This window comes from Falco rusticolus, chromosome 5 (genome assembly GCF_015220075.1).
Source record: "Falco rusticolus isolate bFalRus1 chromosome 5, bFalRus1.pri, whole genome shotgun sequence".
NCBI lineage: Eukaryota > Metazoa > Chordata > Aves > Falconiformes > Falconidae > Falco > Falco rusticolus.
Window position 1 is genome coordinate 19,175,023 of NC_051191.1, and position 14,889 is coordinate 19,189,911.

The window sequence follows — 14,889 nt, forward strand, 5'->3', positions numbered from 1 at the left end:
CCTGTTGCCACCATGCGGCAGTGTGCTCACTCCCCTGTCTCCCCATCCTGACCTTTATTTCCCTAACAATGAACCACCGAGGGTGGTGATGACGCATGCCTCTGGTCCAGATGGCTGTATTCACTCGAAGTGGCTTCAGGGGGTTGACTTGGGCAACATGCTTATCTCACAAAACATAACTGATGCCGCCTAACAATCAATCCAACTGAGTGATGCCCAGGGTGAGGTGGGTGCCTCACAGCCCCTTGCTTCAGTAAAAGCCAGGAAGACCCGTGTATGCCTGTACCAAATCCCCCACCCTATGCTGAGCTGTCGGGCCTCGCTTGCCTTCCAGAACTGACAATCCTTGCTAAGGACCCCTGGCACACAGTATTTGACTTGGTCCCACCTCGCCATGGTATTTAGAATCCTCTGTTTTGAGGAAGAGAACTCCAACTATTGGATGGGTTGATGGGCTTGGATCTCTCCTCCCCAAGAAGGGACCTCTTTGGTAAGACTTGTGCCTCTGAACACCTGGTGAAGTATTGCTAATAAAAGTGCTAAACTCTCAAGTTGCGCTTGATTGTTGAAGTAACTGCATTTCTCAGCAGCACTTCTGAATTTGTTATATCTGTCACTTTAATAAATCATCTTTTTTTTTTTTTCAACTTTGCGAAACTCTTTCCGGGAAAGTCCTTGAGAGGGCTCTGGGAGGCAAACGTTGACTGATGAACGGACGTATCCTTTAGGCCTAAACCACTGACTAAGTCTGAGACTAGGATTGGATCTAGCTGCACCTAGACTCCTCTCTGAGGAGTTTACAAAGAAAGAAGATCCCTTCTGAACCTTGTGACTCAGTGGGAGGGCTCTTCTGATCCCTGGCCACACTCATACCCATTATGTGACACATCAGCACTGTAAACATGCTCAAAAGCAAATTGGCTGAAACCTCTCTTCAAAGATAACTCAGCAGATCACATGTCCTCATATGTCACACCCCATTTACCTTTGTCTACTTCATTACTGAGTGGTTTGAGACCACATCATCCCCAGCTGGTCACTGCCAAAGAAGCTACACATATTACTGCACTTTTTGTGACCCTTCAGTTTTCACTACTGCCCACTCCAGCTGCCCAAATGTGGCAATGCTTTTGTTCCTATGGCATCTTCTCTGTTAGTTGGAAAGCCCCTGAGGCCTTGGGAGACTCCAGCGCACCCCACCCATGCTTGCTATGAGTCCAGTCTCTATGCTGTAGTATGAGGTCATCTCCCAAGACACTGCTGGGGCCAGCTGCAATACAAAAGGAAAGCAATGCAAACTTAAACCAAAAAGCAAAACAAAAAGGACATCAATTTTAAGCCTCAAGATTACAACTGTCAGTTCAGAGCGACCGACAACATCAGCCCTTTTAATAAGAAAATATATGAAGCTATCAAGTCCTAAGTGATACATGGCTCATGCATGGACTGTGGTCTAAAGCAGCTTTGTTCTGGGTCTAGCAGCCTGGAGCTGGGAGGCTGCAATGGCCTGAAGCAGTCACCATCACTAACCATCTCTGGCTGCTCCCTTCTTCTCCCAGAGAGGTCTGAGTAGCGGAATAAATCTTGGGCCATGATGCAAAGGAAGGTGAGGGAAATTAATTTCTTTGGGCACTTGAAGCATCTGGGAACACAAGGCTTGGGATATTCTATTCAAATAGACTGTGGTCTGGGCCATATGTAACTGACATACTGTCATGCACACAGGGATGCTACATTTCCCTCTGCCTTGATGCCGTAGCTGACTCCAGCATTTGCAAGTGTAACTGCTTATTCTCCCTCCCTCTTTGGGCAAACAGTTGCAGGACCAACTGCTTCACGTCTTTTTTATCACACAAACCGAGAAATTCAAGCACAGCTTGAGATCTCTTCAACAACATTGCCATGAATGCAATTTCTTGTATAACCCCAATAGTGTTACTGTAGTTTTATGACCTTCTAATTCTCCTTTTTCTAACAACCTACACAAAGAACTTTTCACCCATAGGCTTGGAAAGGCACTCCTTAAACAAAACAATTACATAAATCTGAAAAAGTCCAAGTGAGTCTCTCCCTTTGGGAGCAGTTTATCCCCAGCTGAGATGCCAGCGGGACTTTGGACTCACTGGCAGCAGGTCAGGAACGACCCCGTCTCCCATCAAAAGAGGGGAACAGGCTGGTGGCTTCCTAGACAGGATGAGCTCCTGACACAGGTGAGGTAGCAGAACTGAAATCAGATGGGCTTTACCCTCACTGTCCCAGGAATGCCCTATTAATTCACCACCCTCCAACAGTGGAACCATCGAGGAAAAGGCACATTGTTTTTGCACAGCAGGATTTCTCCATAGATGGTAAAGCAGCATTGTAAAGCCTTACTCAGGAGGCCTGGGGTGGGGGCTTCATTGTGAGAAAGCACAAAAGACAATCCTGCCAGAAGGCAAGGGGATGCTGGTGCAGGTGTCTGCTTTAGAAAAACATGGGAAGAGGTGAAAGGCAGCAGGAAGATGGATACAGAGAAGTAGTGTGGGCACATTTAATGAGATCATAGGACTCCACAGCTTCTAGGACCATAACTCAGAGGCACATTTTGCACCTGGACAATGTAAGAGCATAAGGCTTGAGCTAAGTTGACCTCCCCCACAGATACTAAAGTAGGGAAGTACGACTGCTGCCTACATGATTACATGATCATCATTATCATCATTTTAGCTAAGATCATCTACAGTTACATTTGTCCACCCCCACTGTACCTGAGGTTCTGTACTCAAGAAAAGAGTCTGCACTTTCTGAAAAGGGCATCACAAGGAAGGCAGACAGTGCCCAACACAGAGTCAAAATCCCCTAGACTCTTCAATACAACAAAATACTATGACAATCTTTCTGCAACAAAGTCACAATCTTGTTAGCACAGAGTTAAATGAATATACAGATTTTAATCTGTCTCCTCACAGGTGGACACACATGCAAGTAAAGCCACTGATCTCCTCAATGACACCCACAGCTCAGGTATAAAAAATGCCTCTGATGGATTTGCGGTCAAGAAGATCTTGAGTATGGCTTGAGCACATCCTTATTTACACTTCTTTTAAAATACAGCATGAGAACCAGCACATTTTTTCAAATCCAGTGTAGATACTAAGAGGCTGAGGAACAGTCATAAGATGTCCAGCTCTGGAGTCCTCAGTACAGGAAAGGCATGGACTTGTTGGAGCAGGTCCAGAGGAGGGCCACAAAAATGATCAGAGGGATGGAACATCTCTCCCATGAGGAAAGTCTGAGATAACTGGGGTTGTTCAGCCTGGAGAAGTCTCCAGGGAGACCTTATTGCAGCCTTTCAGTACTTACAATGTGCTTATAAGAAAGAGGAGGACAGACTTTTTAGCCTGTTGTGACAGGACAAGGGGTTTTTACACTAAAAGAAGGTAGATTCAGACTAAATATAAGGAAGACATTGTTTACAGTGAGGGTGGTGAAACCCTGGCACAGGTTACCCAGAAAGGTAGTGGATGCCCCAGTCCTGAAAATATTCAAGGCCAGGTTGGATGGGACTCTCAGCAACCTGGTCTAGTTGAAGATGTCACTGCTCACTGCAGGGAGGTTAGACTAGATTATCTTTTAATGTCCTTTCCAATCCAAACTATTCTATAACTTTATGATTCTAAGTTTGTTCCCAAAGGTCTGTTGCAGAACCAAGTGACCATGAACTTGACATTGTGAAATCACAGCATGGATGAACAACTGAGGCATGTTTCAGAAAATCCAGCTCCATTTTCAGCCTCATCTAACAAAGAAAACATGTGCATTGCCACAGATTTTCACCCACAAAGACAAGTAAGTTTCTACCTTGTTTAATGCAAAAATAGACTAGGACTATGAAATATTATTTTTTTCTATATCAAAATGAGAATAAGAATAAAAGAATCTTCTCTCAATGCCGAATTGAGTCAGAGGACTACTGGTAATGGGAACTTCCCATCATTGGATGTTGCTTGGTGTAATCTGACCAAAATTTAAAACAGAGTTTAAAAATTGTGACCATCTATTAGACATTAAATAGAATATGTGCTGGTTTTAACAGAATAAACACCCTTAAACTCTGAGGCCTGATTTCCTATCAATTTAACCTGATTAAATACTATAGCATGTGCCTTGTGAGAAGGAGAAACCTTTCATTGGAAGATTCTGCCATTTAAGTACAAAGAGCAGAGGCACTGGAGATATCAAAGTTACAGAAGATCAACAAGACAGGACACCTAATACTACACATGAACAAATAACTGCACAGTTCCAAGCAGTTCTACTGAGTATTGTTATGGTGTGCTTATATATAGAAGTGTTGTGCAGCGCCTGCTTGATGTTATATTTGCTTCACGTTCTTCTGCCAAGTCATTAAACTATCTATCTTCATGTTGTTTTACATTCAGAGTAAAACAGTTTTTAAAAGCTGTTGTGGAACTGTAACTGTGGGGCACACCCTGGACAGAACTGCTCCTTTGGCACACCAGTCATGATTTCTTCTCATTAAGGTCCCCAAGAAGTAAAGCATACATGTAAGGATCCATATTAAATCTGAGTATTTCCTACTGCTAGGAAATGTGTCTGTCTTATTAAAGAAACCAGGAACCTTTATCAGGAATGAGCATTTTGGACAAGAAAATAAAGAAATCAAAAATCTGTTCAGAAAGCAAAAGGACATAATATAACTGTAAGATTAATTCACTTATGCCAAAGATTCTTCATTTATGGCATATAAATATTATATTTTTTCTCACTACTTTCTTGCCATTCAACCACAGTATAAACTACCAAACCCATCCTCATACATCTCCACAAGCAAATTAAGTACTTTGTTTTAGGATTCATACACAGAAGTAGGCTGGGTCCATTTTCTGGTGAACAGAGTTTAAGACCTCATCAACAACTGCCTGACTAATGATGTACCAAAGCAACCAAGAAACAAAACAATTCTTCTTTTCATAAGTACATAATTTCTCTTACTACAAGCCAATACAACTAGCAAATCTAGATGGATAAATGATACAAACTGACATTACAAAATGAACATCTTTTCGTCATTTCACAGTACTTTTCTTGTTTTGTTTGTTCCTGTACATGTAGTAATTGCCTGTTTTCCTATCTTACCTCATCTTGGGACTTGACCAGTGTTTCAAATGTTTTTTCTCCGCTTTCTCCATCTATCATTTTTTTCCGAATCTATTGTCAAGGAAGAAAAAGGAAAGAACAGAAAGATCTAGGGGTTGCATGTAAACATGAATAATCTTCTCAGCAACCCAAAATATTTCATAAAGACAGAAAATGGTAATGCATACGAAAGTCATAGCTCTTAAAAAGTAAGTTAAGTTTACGGTTTTCAGATTTTTCTGATTTGAAGTTGCTCTATCCAAATATATACTGAAACAGTATAGAGTTATGAAGCAGCAGTTCTGGTAGACTTTGCACAGCAAGACTGTCCCATAAAACCCCTTGATGCCGGGCACTAGAGAGAATTTGAATTCTGTGTGGATGAGAAGGATTTTTGTCTAGCATTTCTTGTGCTTCCCAGCACATCTACGTGATTCTGGTAGCAGCAGTGATTCACAAATCATTTTTACACCAGTTTGACAGTAATTTCTCTCTGAAGCAGGTGTTTCAAAGAAACTTAAGGAAGAATTTAACAGATACCAAGGAATGCTGATTAGTGTAATTATAAAAGAACAATTTCAAACAAAGCAGAAAAAATGTTTAAAAATGCAAAATGTTTTAAAAGCCTCCATTTTATTTGACAAAATAGCAAACTATTTTTTTAATATTCTCATTTCTGAATGTATTACAAAATTAGTAACTGAAAAATATACAAAGGAATTAATTTGCTGTCAACACAACTTTATTGCTCAGTTCTCTCACCACAGCAATATGCTTGTGTTAGTAAGAGAAAGGGAAATACTTATAAAGTATTTCAGGTAATATATTAATATCCCATTAAAAAGTGTTCTGTTCTAAAAACTTTTACAAGCCCCCTCCCTAGCAATTGCCACTAAATGAAGAAGAATCAAATGGAAATCATGGTGTCTTTAAAAATGAGTGGAATATAACGCATTGCCCTTGCCTACGAATGATACCAGGTCTCAATTTGCTTCATTAAAACTTCACCTCTCTATAAAGTCATCATCTTGACAAATTTAACATTGAAATTCATAGCAAAATATATACCTATTCAAAATCTAGAACATAAATTGCTTTTCAGTTATTGTACAGTGAAACACAAATTGCAAAAGGTACTGAGAAACCAGGTACTCTCACCTCAACTTTAATATCATTTTCCAATTCAGCATCTAGAAAATCCAGCGTAACAGGCTCCTGGGATTTAGGATTCTGAAGCAGAAGATATTGAATGATTAAATAATAAAGACATAGTACCATAATGTTACAAATCATTCTAATCCCTTAATTTCAAAGTAAGCTACTTAACTAGGCTTACTTACCCATCTATTTCAATCTCTTATAACATGAAGTACTAGTGGCCCTTTCTCATTTATTTTATTTCATTGGGCAGAGAGGTTAATTAGGTAAGTAAAAATCGAATTAACACTAACAGCCAGTGTCCGTCTACAGTCTGTCATGTATAGGGCTCATGCTGGGAAGCTGCTTCCCCTGTTGCTGGTATGTCACACACTAAGTGGGAGAAGATGCATCAGAGGAAGCATCAGATGTGAATTTTGCATTAGGTGCCCTGCCTCCGAGAAGGGAGAGAGAATTCTGGGGGAGTTTTCCAGCTGACCGGTAAGATGGGGTAACTGTATTCTTCTGCAACGTTGCCAAAAGCAGAGTACAGACTTGCTGTTATGAGGTGGGAATGAACTGTGGTTCAAGACTCAAAGCAGCAGCAATTACAGCAACCAATTTTTTTCCGTTGTTATAAAAAAAATTCACTTTTATTGTCAGCTTTACAGGTTTTCCCTGAACACCTTGCAGCTTTGAATGTGTTTCTCTTGACAACAGTACTGTTGCCTCAATTTAAGAGATGGAAACCTGTAGCACAGAAATACTGCAACCCAGAAGCTTCAAGACCTAAGGAACATGATGTTCCTTACAACATGATGTTGACCCTCGACTACGGAGCACAGAGAGGTTTGGTGGTCTGCATCTGTAGGAACCCTGGTCCTGTAGTGGTGTGGGAAGACCACTGTAGCTCTGCTGAAGTAGCTTAGATCACCCTCCAGCCTCTGCTCCTGTCTCAGTTGTAGTCTGCATTTACTTGGACAGAGCCATCTTCCATATGAGTTCTTAGGAATCCAATGTTGTTGGTTTTTTGAGTAATTCTGGCTAAGCCCCATTGACTTTGTATCACCCGAGGTGTAAAAATCCTCAACCCTTATCACTCAGCACTCACCTAATGAAGTATCTTTAGAAAAAAGATATGGAGATATATTATTTAACCATTTACATCTGATAGTTTAGAATAGAAGATGAAAAAAGTCCTTTTTTTTTTTAATTGATAATAATTTACTTTGTGTAACAGGACAGTGCATACATGAAAGGATCGCAGGGCACAGTTTTCTCAGTAACTGTTTCTCATACAAATATCAATACAAAAATTGTCATCAGCTAATTTATTTCAAGACTAGTGTAATTTCTGATAGTGACATTTTTAGGGGATTTCAGTGATTCAGCTATAATAATTTATTTACAGGGTAGACTAAAGTCCCTTCTTTCAAAATGGTGATTATATTTCGCCCATCCTAACATTCCTTGGCAAAGTTACATGATAAAAGTACATGTGAATACTATATCAAAGAACGCAAGCATGTTTTGTCAAAATATCTGTAGGTATTTCCAGTTTTTACTGGAAAAAAGTAACACTGAACAGCTGCTAAAAGATATGTTCGTATCAGGAGGACTATTTATTGAGGAACAAATATACATGTTTCTGGGTATATGGAATCATTCCTGTTCTTAGCAAGTAAGGCTTAATGTCTGCTAAGAGAACAGCCAATAATTCTTTTCTCAGAAAGACAATATGCACTAGAAAGACTGCAGACAAAGATTCCGGATATTTCTTTTAAATGTCTACTGATAACTTCAAATAAATTTTTATGTTCCTATTTATGTAAGATAGATAAAACTAGCAACTTTAATATAATATCATTAACATATGCTCTCTATTAATTCAAAACAATTTAGTTACTGTTATGCAGTTGCCTTTCCCCCCCAACAAATCCACACTCTTAAAATAAATACCAAAAGGAAAAATGTAAAAATAAATTAAAAAAAAAAAAACATTTTCTTACATGCAATGGATAATGAATAGCATGGTCAAACCCAAACAGCATGCATGAAGGCATTGGCATGGCAGAGGAGGCATTTATGAAGTTCACATTCCATTCCAACACACAAAGGAACAGAGAAGAAAAGAAATGGTAAAAAAAAGAAAAGAAAAAAAAAGCCATCACATCAAATCAAGGTCAATTTTCATTTCAAATGATAACCTGGGCTAGCCATAGCTGAGGAGTCCCAAAGACAAAATAGTCAACTTTAAAAGGCTGTCAAAATTCAAGTATACATTAACTGTTTGTTCTTATTTTTTTAAGATGCTATATCACCACACATTCTTTAAAAGATACTTATTGACTTTTAATAGATGAAGAAACTAAGCATGTACAGATACATTATATGATGTGCCTGAGGCACAAAGAAATCCATTATCAATTAGCATAGAAAATTCCTAGCCCCGTACTTTAAATGGAAGAGTATTTTCCCCGCTATGTGTTTTTCCCCGAATGTGTTTTTACCCGTATTTGGGCTCCATATTTTTTTCTTCCAAGGTTGCCATTTCATGGGGTTTATTCCAAGCCATGAAGAAACAAACTTACTGTTCAGTTTGCTCTTCTTATCCAGTCATGCATGTGACATGACCAGAATAAGCGCAACACCACCACATTCACCAGCACAACTTAATAAAACAAAACAGAAGTAAATCACTAGCAATGAAGCATGCAAATAAAGGGAGTGCAATCCATTTTCAGCATGACAACTAAAGGCAAAGATCTATTATTTCAGTGGCAAATCAAGAAGGAAACAAAGAAAGAACTGGTGCAGCAACATAAAAAAATGTTCATTGAAGTCATTGTCGTGTGTTTTGGGAGGTCAGTATTCTCACAAATTCTATGGAAGGCCTTCTTTGTGAGTTGCAGGAGTCTAGTTCCTACTCATACCTGCAGTACTAATGAAGACACAGGCTGTTAGGCTTTTAAAATAAATGACGGTAAGAAGGCAGCGAAATTCTGGGCCCCAGAGGGAGACCCAGGAGCATCTGGAGTGGATGGGAGCCCAGAGTTTCTGCTTTCTCCAGTGCACAAACAAAAAATCCAGCAAAGAGGTGGTTTTCTACATGTGGTATAAGTGCAGCCAGTTGATGCTCAGTGAAATCACTGACTTGAATTAGATCAGGATTTTACACCATGTTTTTCACTGATGGTGTTTGCAAGCCACCAGTTTTGCATTATATATTCCCATATGTGTAAGAAATTAACACGGTGTACTGCACCTAATTTTGCTATTTTGATAATTACATAGTTAATCTATTCCTTTAATGATTTTTAAGTTTTCATTAAGTGTTTTCTGCTCAGGGATTGCAGATAACGTAAAAAAATGTTAGTAATTTTCTTTTCCCTGTTCAGGTTAATGGTGGCTAATTGTCTTGGAGTTGGGTCTGCTGAACTGAAAAACCTGATGTAAACAGTAGATAAAACGTATGCCCTACTCTGACTTCCCCAGTGAAAAATTGAACAGCTCATTCAAATTGTGTGATGTTATACAGCATACACTGTACAATAAAACTTGGCAATAAAGTGGTAAGAATTATCTTCTCTTGACTTTGGATTTATGCAAGCAAAGCTAGCACAAGTAGTCTCTTTTTTTTTTCCCCAGTTTTCAAATTCATTTCAAAATCTGAAGAATAATTTTTACAGCACAGCTTTAATTAGCACCTATTAGTAAAGCACCATAATTTAATGGAATGCCCTTCACTACAGCCAATAACATGTTTTCTATTATTTAAACAAGGAAGGATGCAAGCTTCATGCTTTGGAAGCTGTCAAAGTAAACAATTCTCTAGTTAGATTTTTCCTAGTAAGCAGGGCAGAAGCTTTCTAATTGTATTTCCAGATCTACGCATTGTAATGCACTAATCACCTCCATCCAAAGTTACCTGTACATTGGGTCTCCTTTTTCTCAAATTAACTTTTGGTATGCCCACACCAATTTGCTGAAGTAACAAAAAAGCAGTAATTTATATTTTTACACTATTAGTAAACAGTCTACTTATAGAACTGAAGTCTTCCCTCAACATCTAAACTCTCCATTGCACGTTTACTGGAAGCAGAGACTAGCCCTCATTCCGATCAAGAGTTCTGAGCTCTCTGTCAGAATTACACACGGGTTTTGTCTAGGGAAACAAAAACCAGACATACGTTAAATGGTGTGAATTAAATTAACACAGAGCTCTCCCTCCCACATACTCTGCCAGAATTAAAATACAGAATTAGAAGAATTTCACTTTTTGTTTACTGTTGTATCTGCTCTTAAAACCATCTCCTCTTACATTTCTTTCAAAACCATAAACCATAAGACAAAACACTGGACTCTACTGAATGCATCTGGAGTTTTTGAACTACCATTAAAAGGATTTTGAATAGAACCATAATGAAAATTTAGAAAAGAATACTAATCTTTAGACCAGATTAAGAAATTGAATTATTTAATGTTTTCAAATCTTATCTAATTAAGACCAATCTTGTTAACACATGCTTAAGGCACTCACTTCAGTGACTGTTTATTTGGTGGACTATCCACCTGTTCTCTCCCAGGACAATGGGAAAAATACATGCACATATGCACCAACACACACAGAAAACTGGCAGTAAAACATAAATTAAGCACGTTTAAAAATATAACTAACTACACAAACTTGAAAAATGGTATTTCAAGTAGTTTAAAATTACATTAAACTGAAAGTTAAAAAAAAAAAAAAAGTCTCCTGTGTTATGCTTTGACATAGTTTTCATGTGCAAATAAGAACATGTCGGGAAATTTCTTAATGATTTTAATATGCTTTTCAACCTGCCTTTTTTTAAATTTTCTCATTTGTGCAAACAACTTTACAAGTTCTAACTTTCTACTTGCTTCTTCTTATGAGATGATAATGCAAGACAATTTCCCAAAATATTGTGTTGAACCAGTTGTGATTTGAGGTAATAGAGTTCAGAAGGAAAGCAGAAGACATTCAGAAGAAGGGACCATTGGAAGTTCAATACACCCTCACCTCTTCAAAGGTAAAGACGTAGTTATGGTTTAGTTTACATCTATTGAAAAATTGCTGGCAAAGAGGGTTAAGATGGTGTTTGTTAATAAGTTAACAGCTACCAGGAGGTTCAACTAAAATTAATATGACAAGTTAAAGAAAGTCCATGAGTTCTAAATAAATCTGTCTTTGTAGTGTACCTTTGTTTTAAAACGTAGTTCTTGTATCAGTCTGAATAGCATGCACCACCCCAAACAAACTGGGAGTGAAAATGTCTAGTCTGTGTAACTGTTAATAACAACAACAATAATAATAACGCATATGCTTAATATTACATTTAGACATTATTCTACAACTTAAAACATATCACTCATAAAATATCCTTTTTTAAACGTACTCTAAATCAAACATTGGAGCAGTATGTAAAAGCATCTCTGGACTTCCATACCCTTTTAAATGACACAGAGAAACCATGACAATTAGTAACCTCATCACCCATCTCAGCCTGCCTAGGTTTAGTAGGGATCAGGTGAGTTTTTCACTCTCTAAAAAAGGTTCTTTATTCTCCGGTGTTGCGAGTTTGCACTGCAGTATAACAGCACATGAGATGCACAGAACCCATAATCATCAGTTCCTCACCAGATTGTGCCTAAAATGAAAATACTACATTGCTTCATTTTATATTCTTTCTATTAACAAAAATATACTATCATTTGCATATAAGGAAAAGGTAAATAGACAACTTGCCATCATGTGAATTTCTAATAGTCTCTAATAAAGAAAAGATTCAGTCAGTGATGATGCATATATCAGTCTTGGAATAATTCATCAAGTAAAATCACCAAATCAAAACATTCATGTTTTAACACATGAAAACCTAATGCTTATATCCAGAAACTGGAGTCCTTCTGAATTATGAAGGCTATATAATAACTTTATTTTTCTTTTTTCTTTTATTTGTAAAAGGTTCCTTTCAAAATATATCAAAAGGCATCTTTCTTCAATAGTTAAAATCAAGTTATTCTTTCTTCTCTTAAAAAGTATTTTTTTTCTTTCTTCTTTTGTTACACACTTGGCAAAAGATTTCAAACATATTCATTACTTCACCAGCAAACTAATTCAAATATTCACAATGCTGCCTTCCCCCAGCTTAAGAATTAAATGAATCATTAAGATATGTAGATGAATTCTTAATTTCTTTTTCTGTCTTTGACAGTTAAAGATGGTGAAGTACTGAACAGGGGTGTGTGCTATCCCTCTTGTAGCTATGACAGGACTTTCTGGTGAAGAAACAAGGCAGGACAGTCACACAGTCAAGAGAGATCAAGGACTTGCTGCTGTTCTGCCACAGTAATATGGCTGGAAGGAATAAAGGCTGACGGATATGCATCCAATTTACAAAAAAAACAGTATTTCCATGCCTAAAGGCAGCAAATACAGGTCTCCATTACTTCAGAAGTTTCTCTGAAGTGTGCTAAGTCCTAAAAATTAAATTAAGAGTAAGGTGCCACTAAAGTTTAAAAGCCTTATTAACCTTATTTGCCTGTGTACTGACAATTGCATTTATCTTGGCCATATATTGCTCAAACCATCTTAATGAGAAATTTTAATACTGACAACTGAACTACATGGATATAGTTTGGTCTTCAGTACAGTAATTCGTTATTATTTCTAATTTTTATCTGTAAATAATCCATATGTTTCAATCAAGAGTGAGTTTTTAAAACTATTTTTAGTTAATTAAATTTTAACTTTGTCTTTTATAAAATGCTGCATTTTTGCACTGTGAACTGAATAGACAAAATTTGCTGAAAGTATGTATCTAATGGAATTAAAATATAAGCATTTTTAAATACTCCACTAAACAGAAGACTGAAATGGAGAAACTCTTCACTAAAACAAAGACTAAAGTTCTGATTTCAGAAAAAGAATTATCCATTCATGTAGAAATATCTCATCAAAGCCAGGTATGCAAGTTATTTAAGAAGATACGGGTAATGTAGCAGTCCCTACAGGGTCAGGACTACAGTTAATGGATATAAAGCCAGACCGAAATCTTGGGTTTAAACTTTCTGAAATTTGAGGCAAGTTGTGTTCTAATCATATTTAGATAAAGATTTCATCTTTAAAGATGAGTTTTCTCAAGTTGAACTACTAAAATATCTGGCATTCTGGGAAGGAGTGCTTGGCTAGATTCATCCCAAATCTGCAGCTCACATTTCAGCTCTGCTAACCAGGAAATAAGCAAATAAACAAATACAAAACTACAAGTCAAATACGTTGCATTTGCCCCTGATATCTGTTGTTTTGCAAGTATGCAAGTTTCAATTTCTGAAATGAGAAAGCATCACAAAATAAGCATGTGCGTGAGTAAACTCCTCAGTTTACTTCAAGAGCATCTTGTAACACACTGCAAGTTCTTCACAATGACCTTACAGCTATACCACTAGTTGCATTGATATTAATACGAATATTAAAAACTTATTTCATATATATCTAAATGTGCATGCAAATATACATATTTTTAAATTTTTGATAACCAAATTCAATACAAGTCAATGCTGGCCTTTGTTTTCACTAAAGTGGATTTGGATGAAGCCATACATGCACCACAGATTTTCCTGATGCTTCCACAACTGGGAACTCTTTACTATTGCTCTCTAACACTTTCAACAGACCTTAGTTACTGTCATTTCTGACAATCTCCACTTATTATAGAGAAATAAATTAGAAGGTTTTGCCTACCTTTGGTTGGAGATTTGGGTGAAGTAGCACATACCCATTAGGATCAATTGCAAAATAGTATCCATTTGGACAAAGCTGAAAGATAGAAGTGAAGTTTAGCATTTTAAGGTTTTAAGTAATAAAGAAACATTAGTTAATGGTTTTCAAGCAATAGTCACATTGAGGAAAACGTATTGCTTCAGGCGTCATCAAAAATGTGAATTATTAACATGGAGAAAATAATTTCTTAATGTCTGCTCTCTCAGAATCATAAACTTGGAGAATAAGTTAAGTTGATCGGACCTCTGGAGGTCACCTGGTACAACCTTTCACTGAAAGCTGAGCTAACTTCAAAATAAGATCCAACTTCAAAGTTGAACTAAGTTTCACAGGGTCTTTGCATATCTCCAATGGCAAATGTGTAGCCTCTCTGGGCAACCTGCTCCAGTGTCTAACCACCCTCATAATGACATTTTTTCCTTCTTTCCAGTTGGAATCTCCACTGCCACAACTACTTTGATTGCCTCTTGTCTTTCACTCTTAACCTTCAAGAAATATTGAGGCCATCTTCTCTATAATTCCCATTAGGTAATCCATTAGGTTCCTTCTACAGTCTGAACAAACTCATCTCTCTCAGCTTCTCCATACGTACCATGTACTCCAGGCCCTTGGCCAATCTAGTGGCTGTGGGCTGGACTCTGCTGAGTGTCTCAGGGTATTTCTTACACTGTGTAGATCAAACTTGGACACAGTACTGCTGATGCAGGTGTTCTCTGCACAGTTGGTCTTCCTTACTGCAAGGGCACGCTGCTGACTTATGTTCAGCTTGTCCTCCACCATGACCCCCCGGCCCTTCCCTGCCTTTTGAG

General features: G+C 37.7%; 1 protein-coding gene across 8 annotated transcripts in view; it reads right to left on the reverse strand.

The window, feature by feature from the left end:
- Positions 1-14,889, reverse strand: part of CACNA2D1 (calcium voltage-gated channel auxiliary subunit alpha2delta 1) — a 433,623-nt gene that overhangs the window by 41,446 nt on the left and 377,288 nt on the right. For 3 of the 8 annotated variants that reach the window (XM_037388977.1, XM_037388979.1, XM_037388976.1), the window contains exons 18-21: positions 14,042-14,116; positions 10,205-10,261; positions 6,298-6,354; positions 5,140-5,211 (exon numbers count right to left, since the gene is read on the reverse strand). In XM_037388977.1, the coding sequence (XP_037244874.1) occupies positions 5,140-5,211; positions 6,298-6,354; positions 10,205-10,261; positions 14,042-14,116 (261 nt within the window). Of the gene's footprint in view, positions 1-5,139; positions 5,212-6,297; positions 6,370-8,285; positions 10,262-10,995; positions 11,585-14,041; positions 14,117-14,889 lie in introns of those variants that run through there. The other 5 variants (XM_037388981.1, XM_037388978.1, XR_005104430.1 and 2 more) reach the window with 4 other exon arrangements.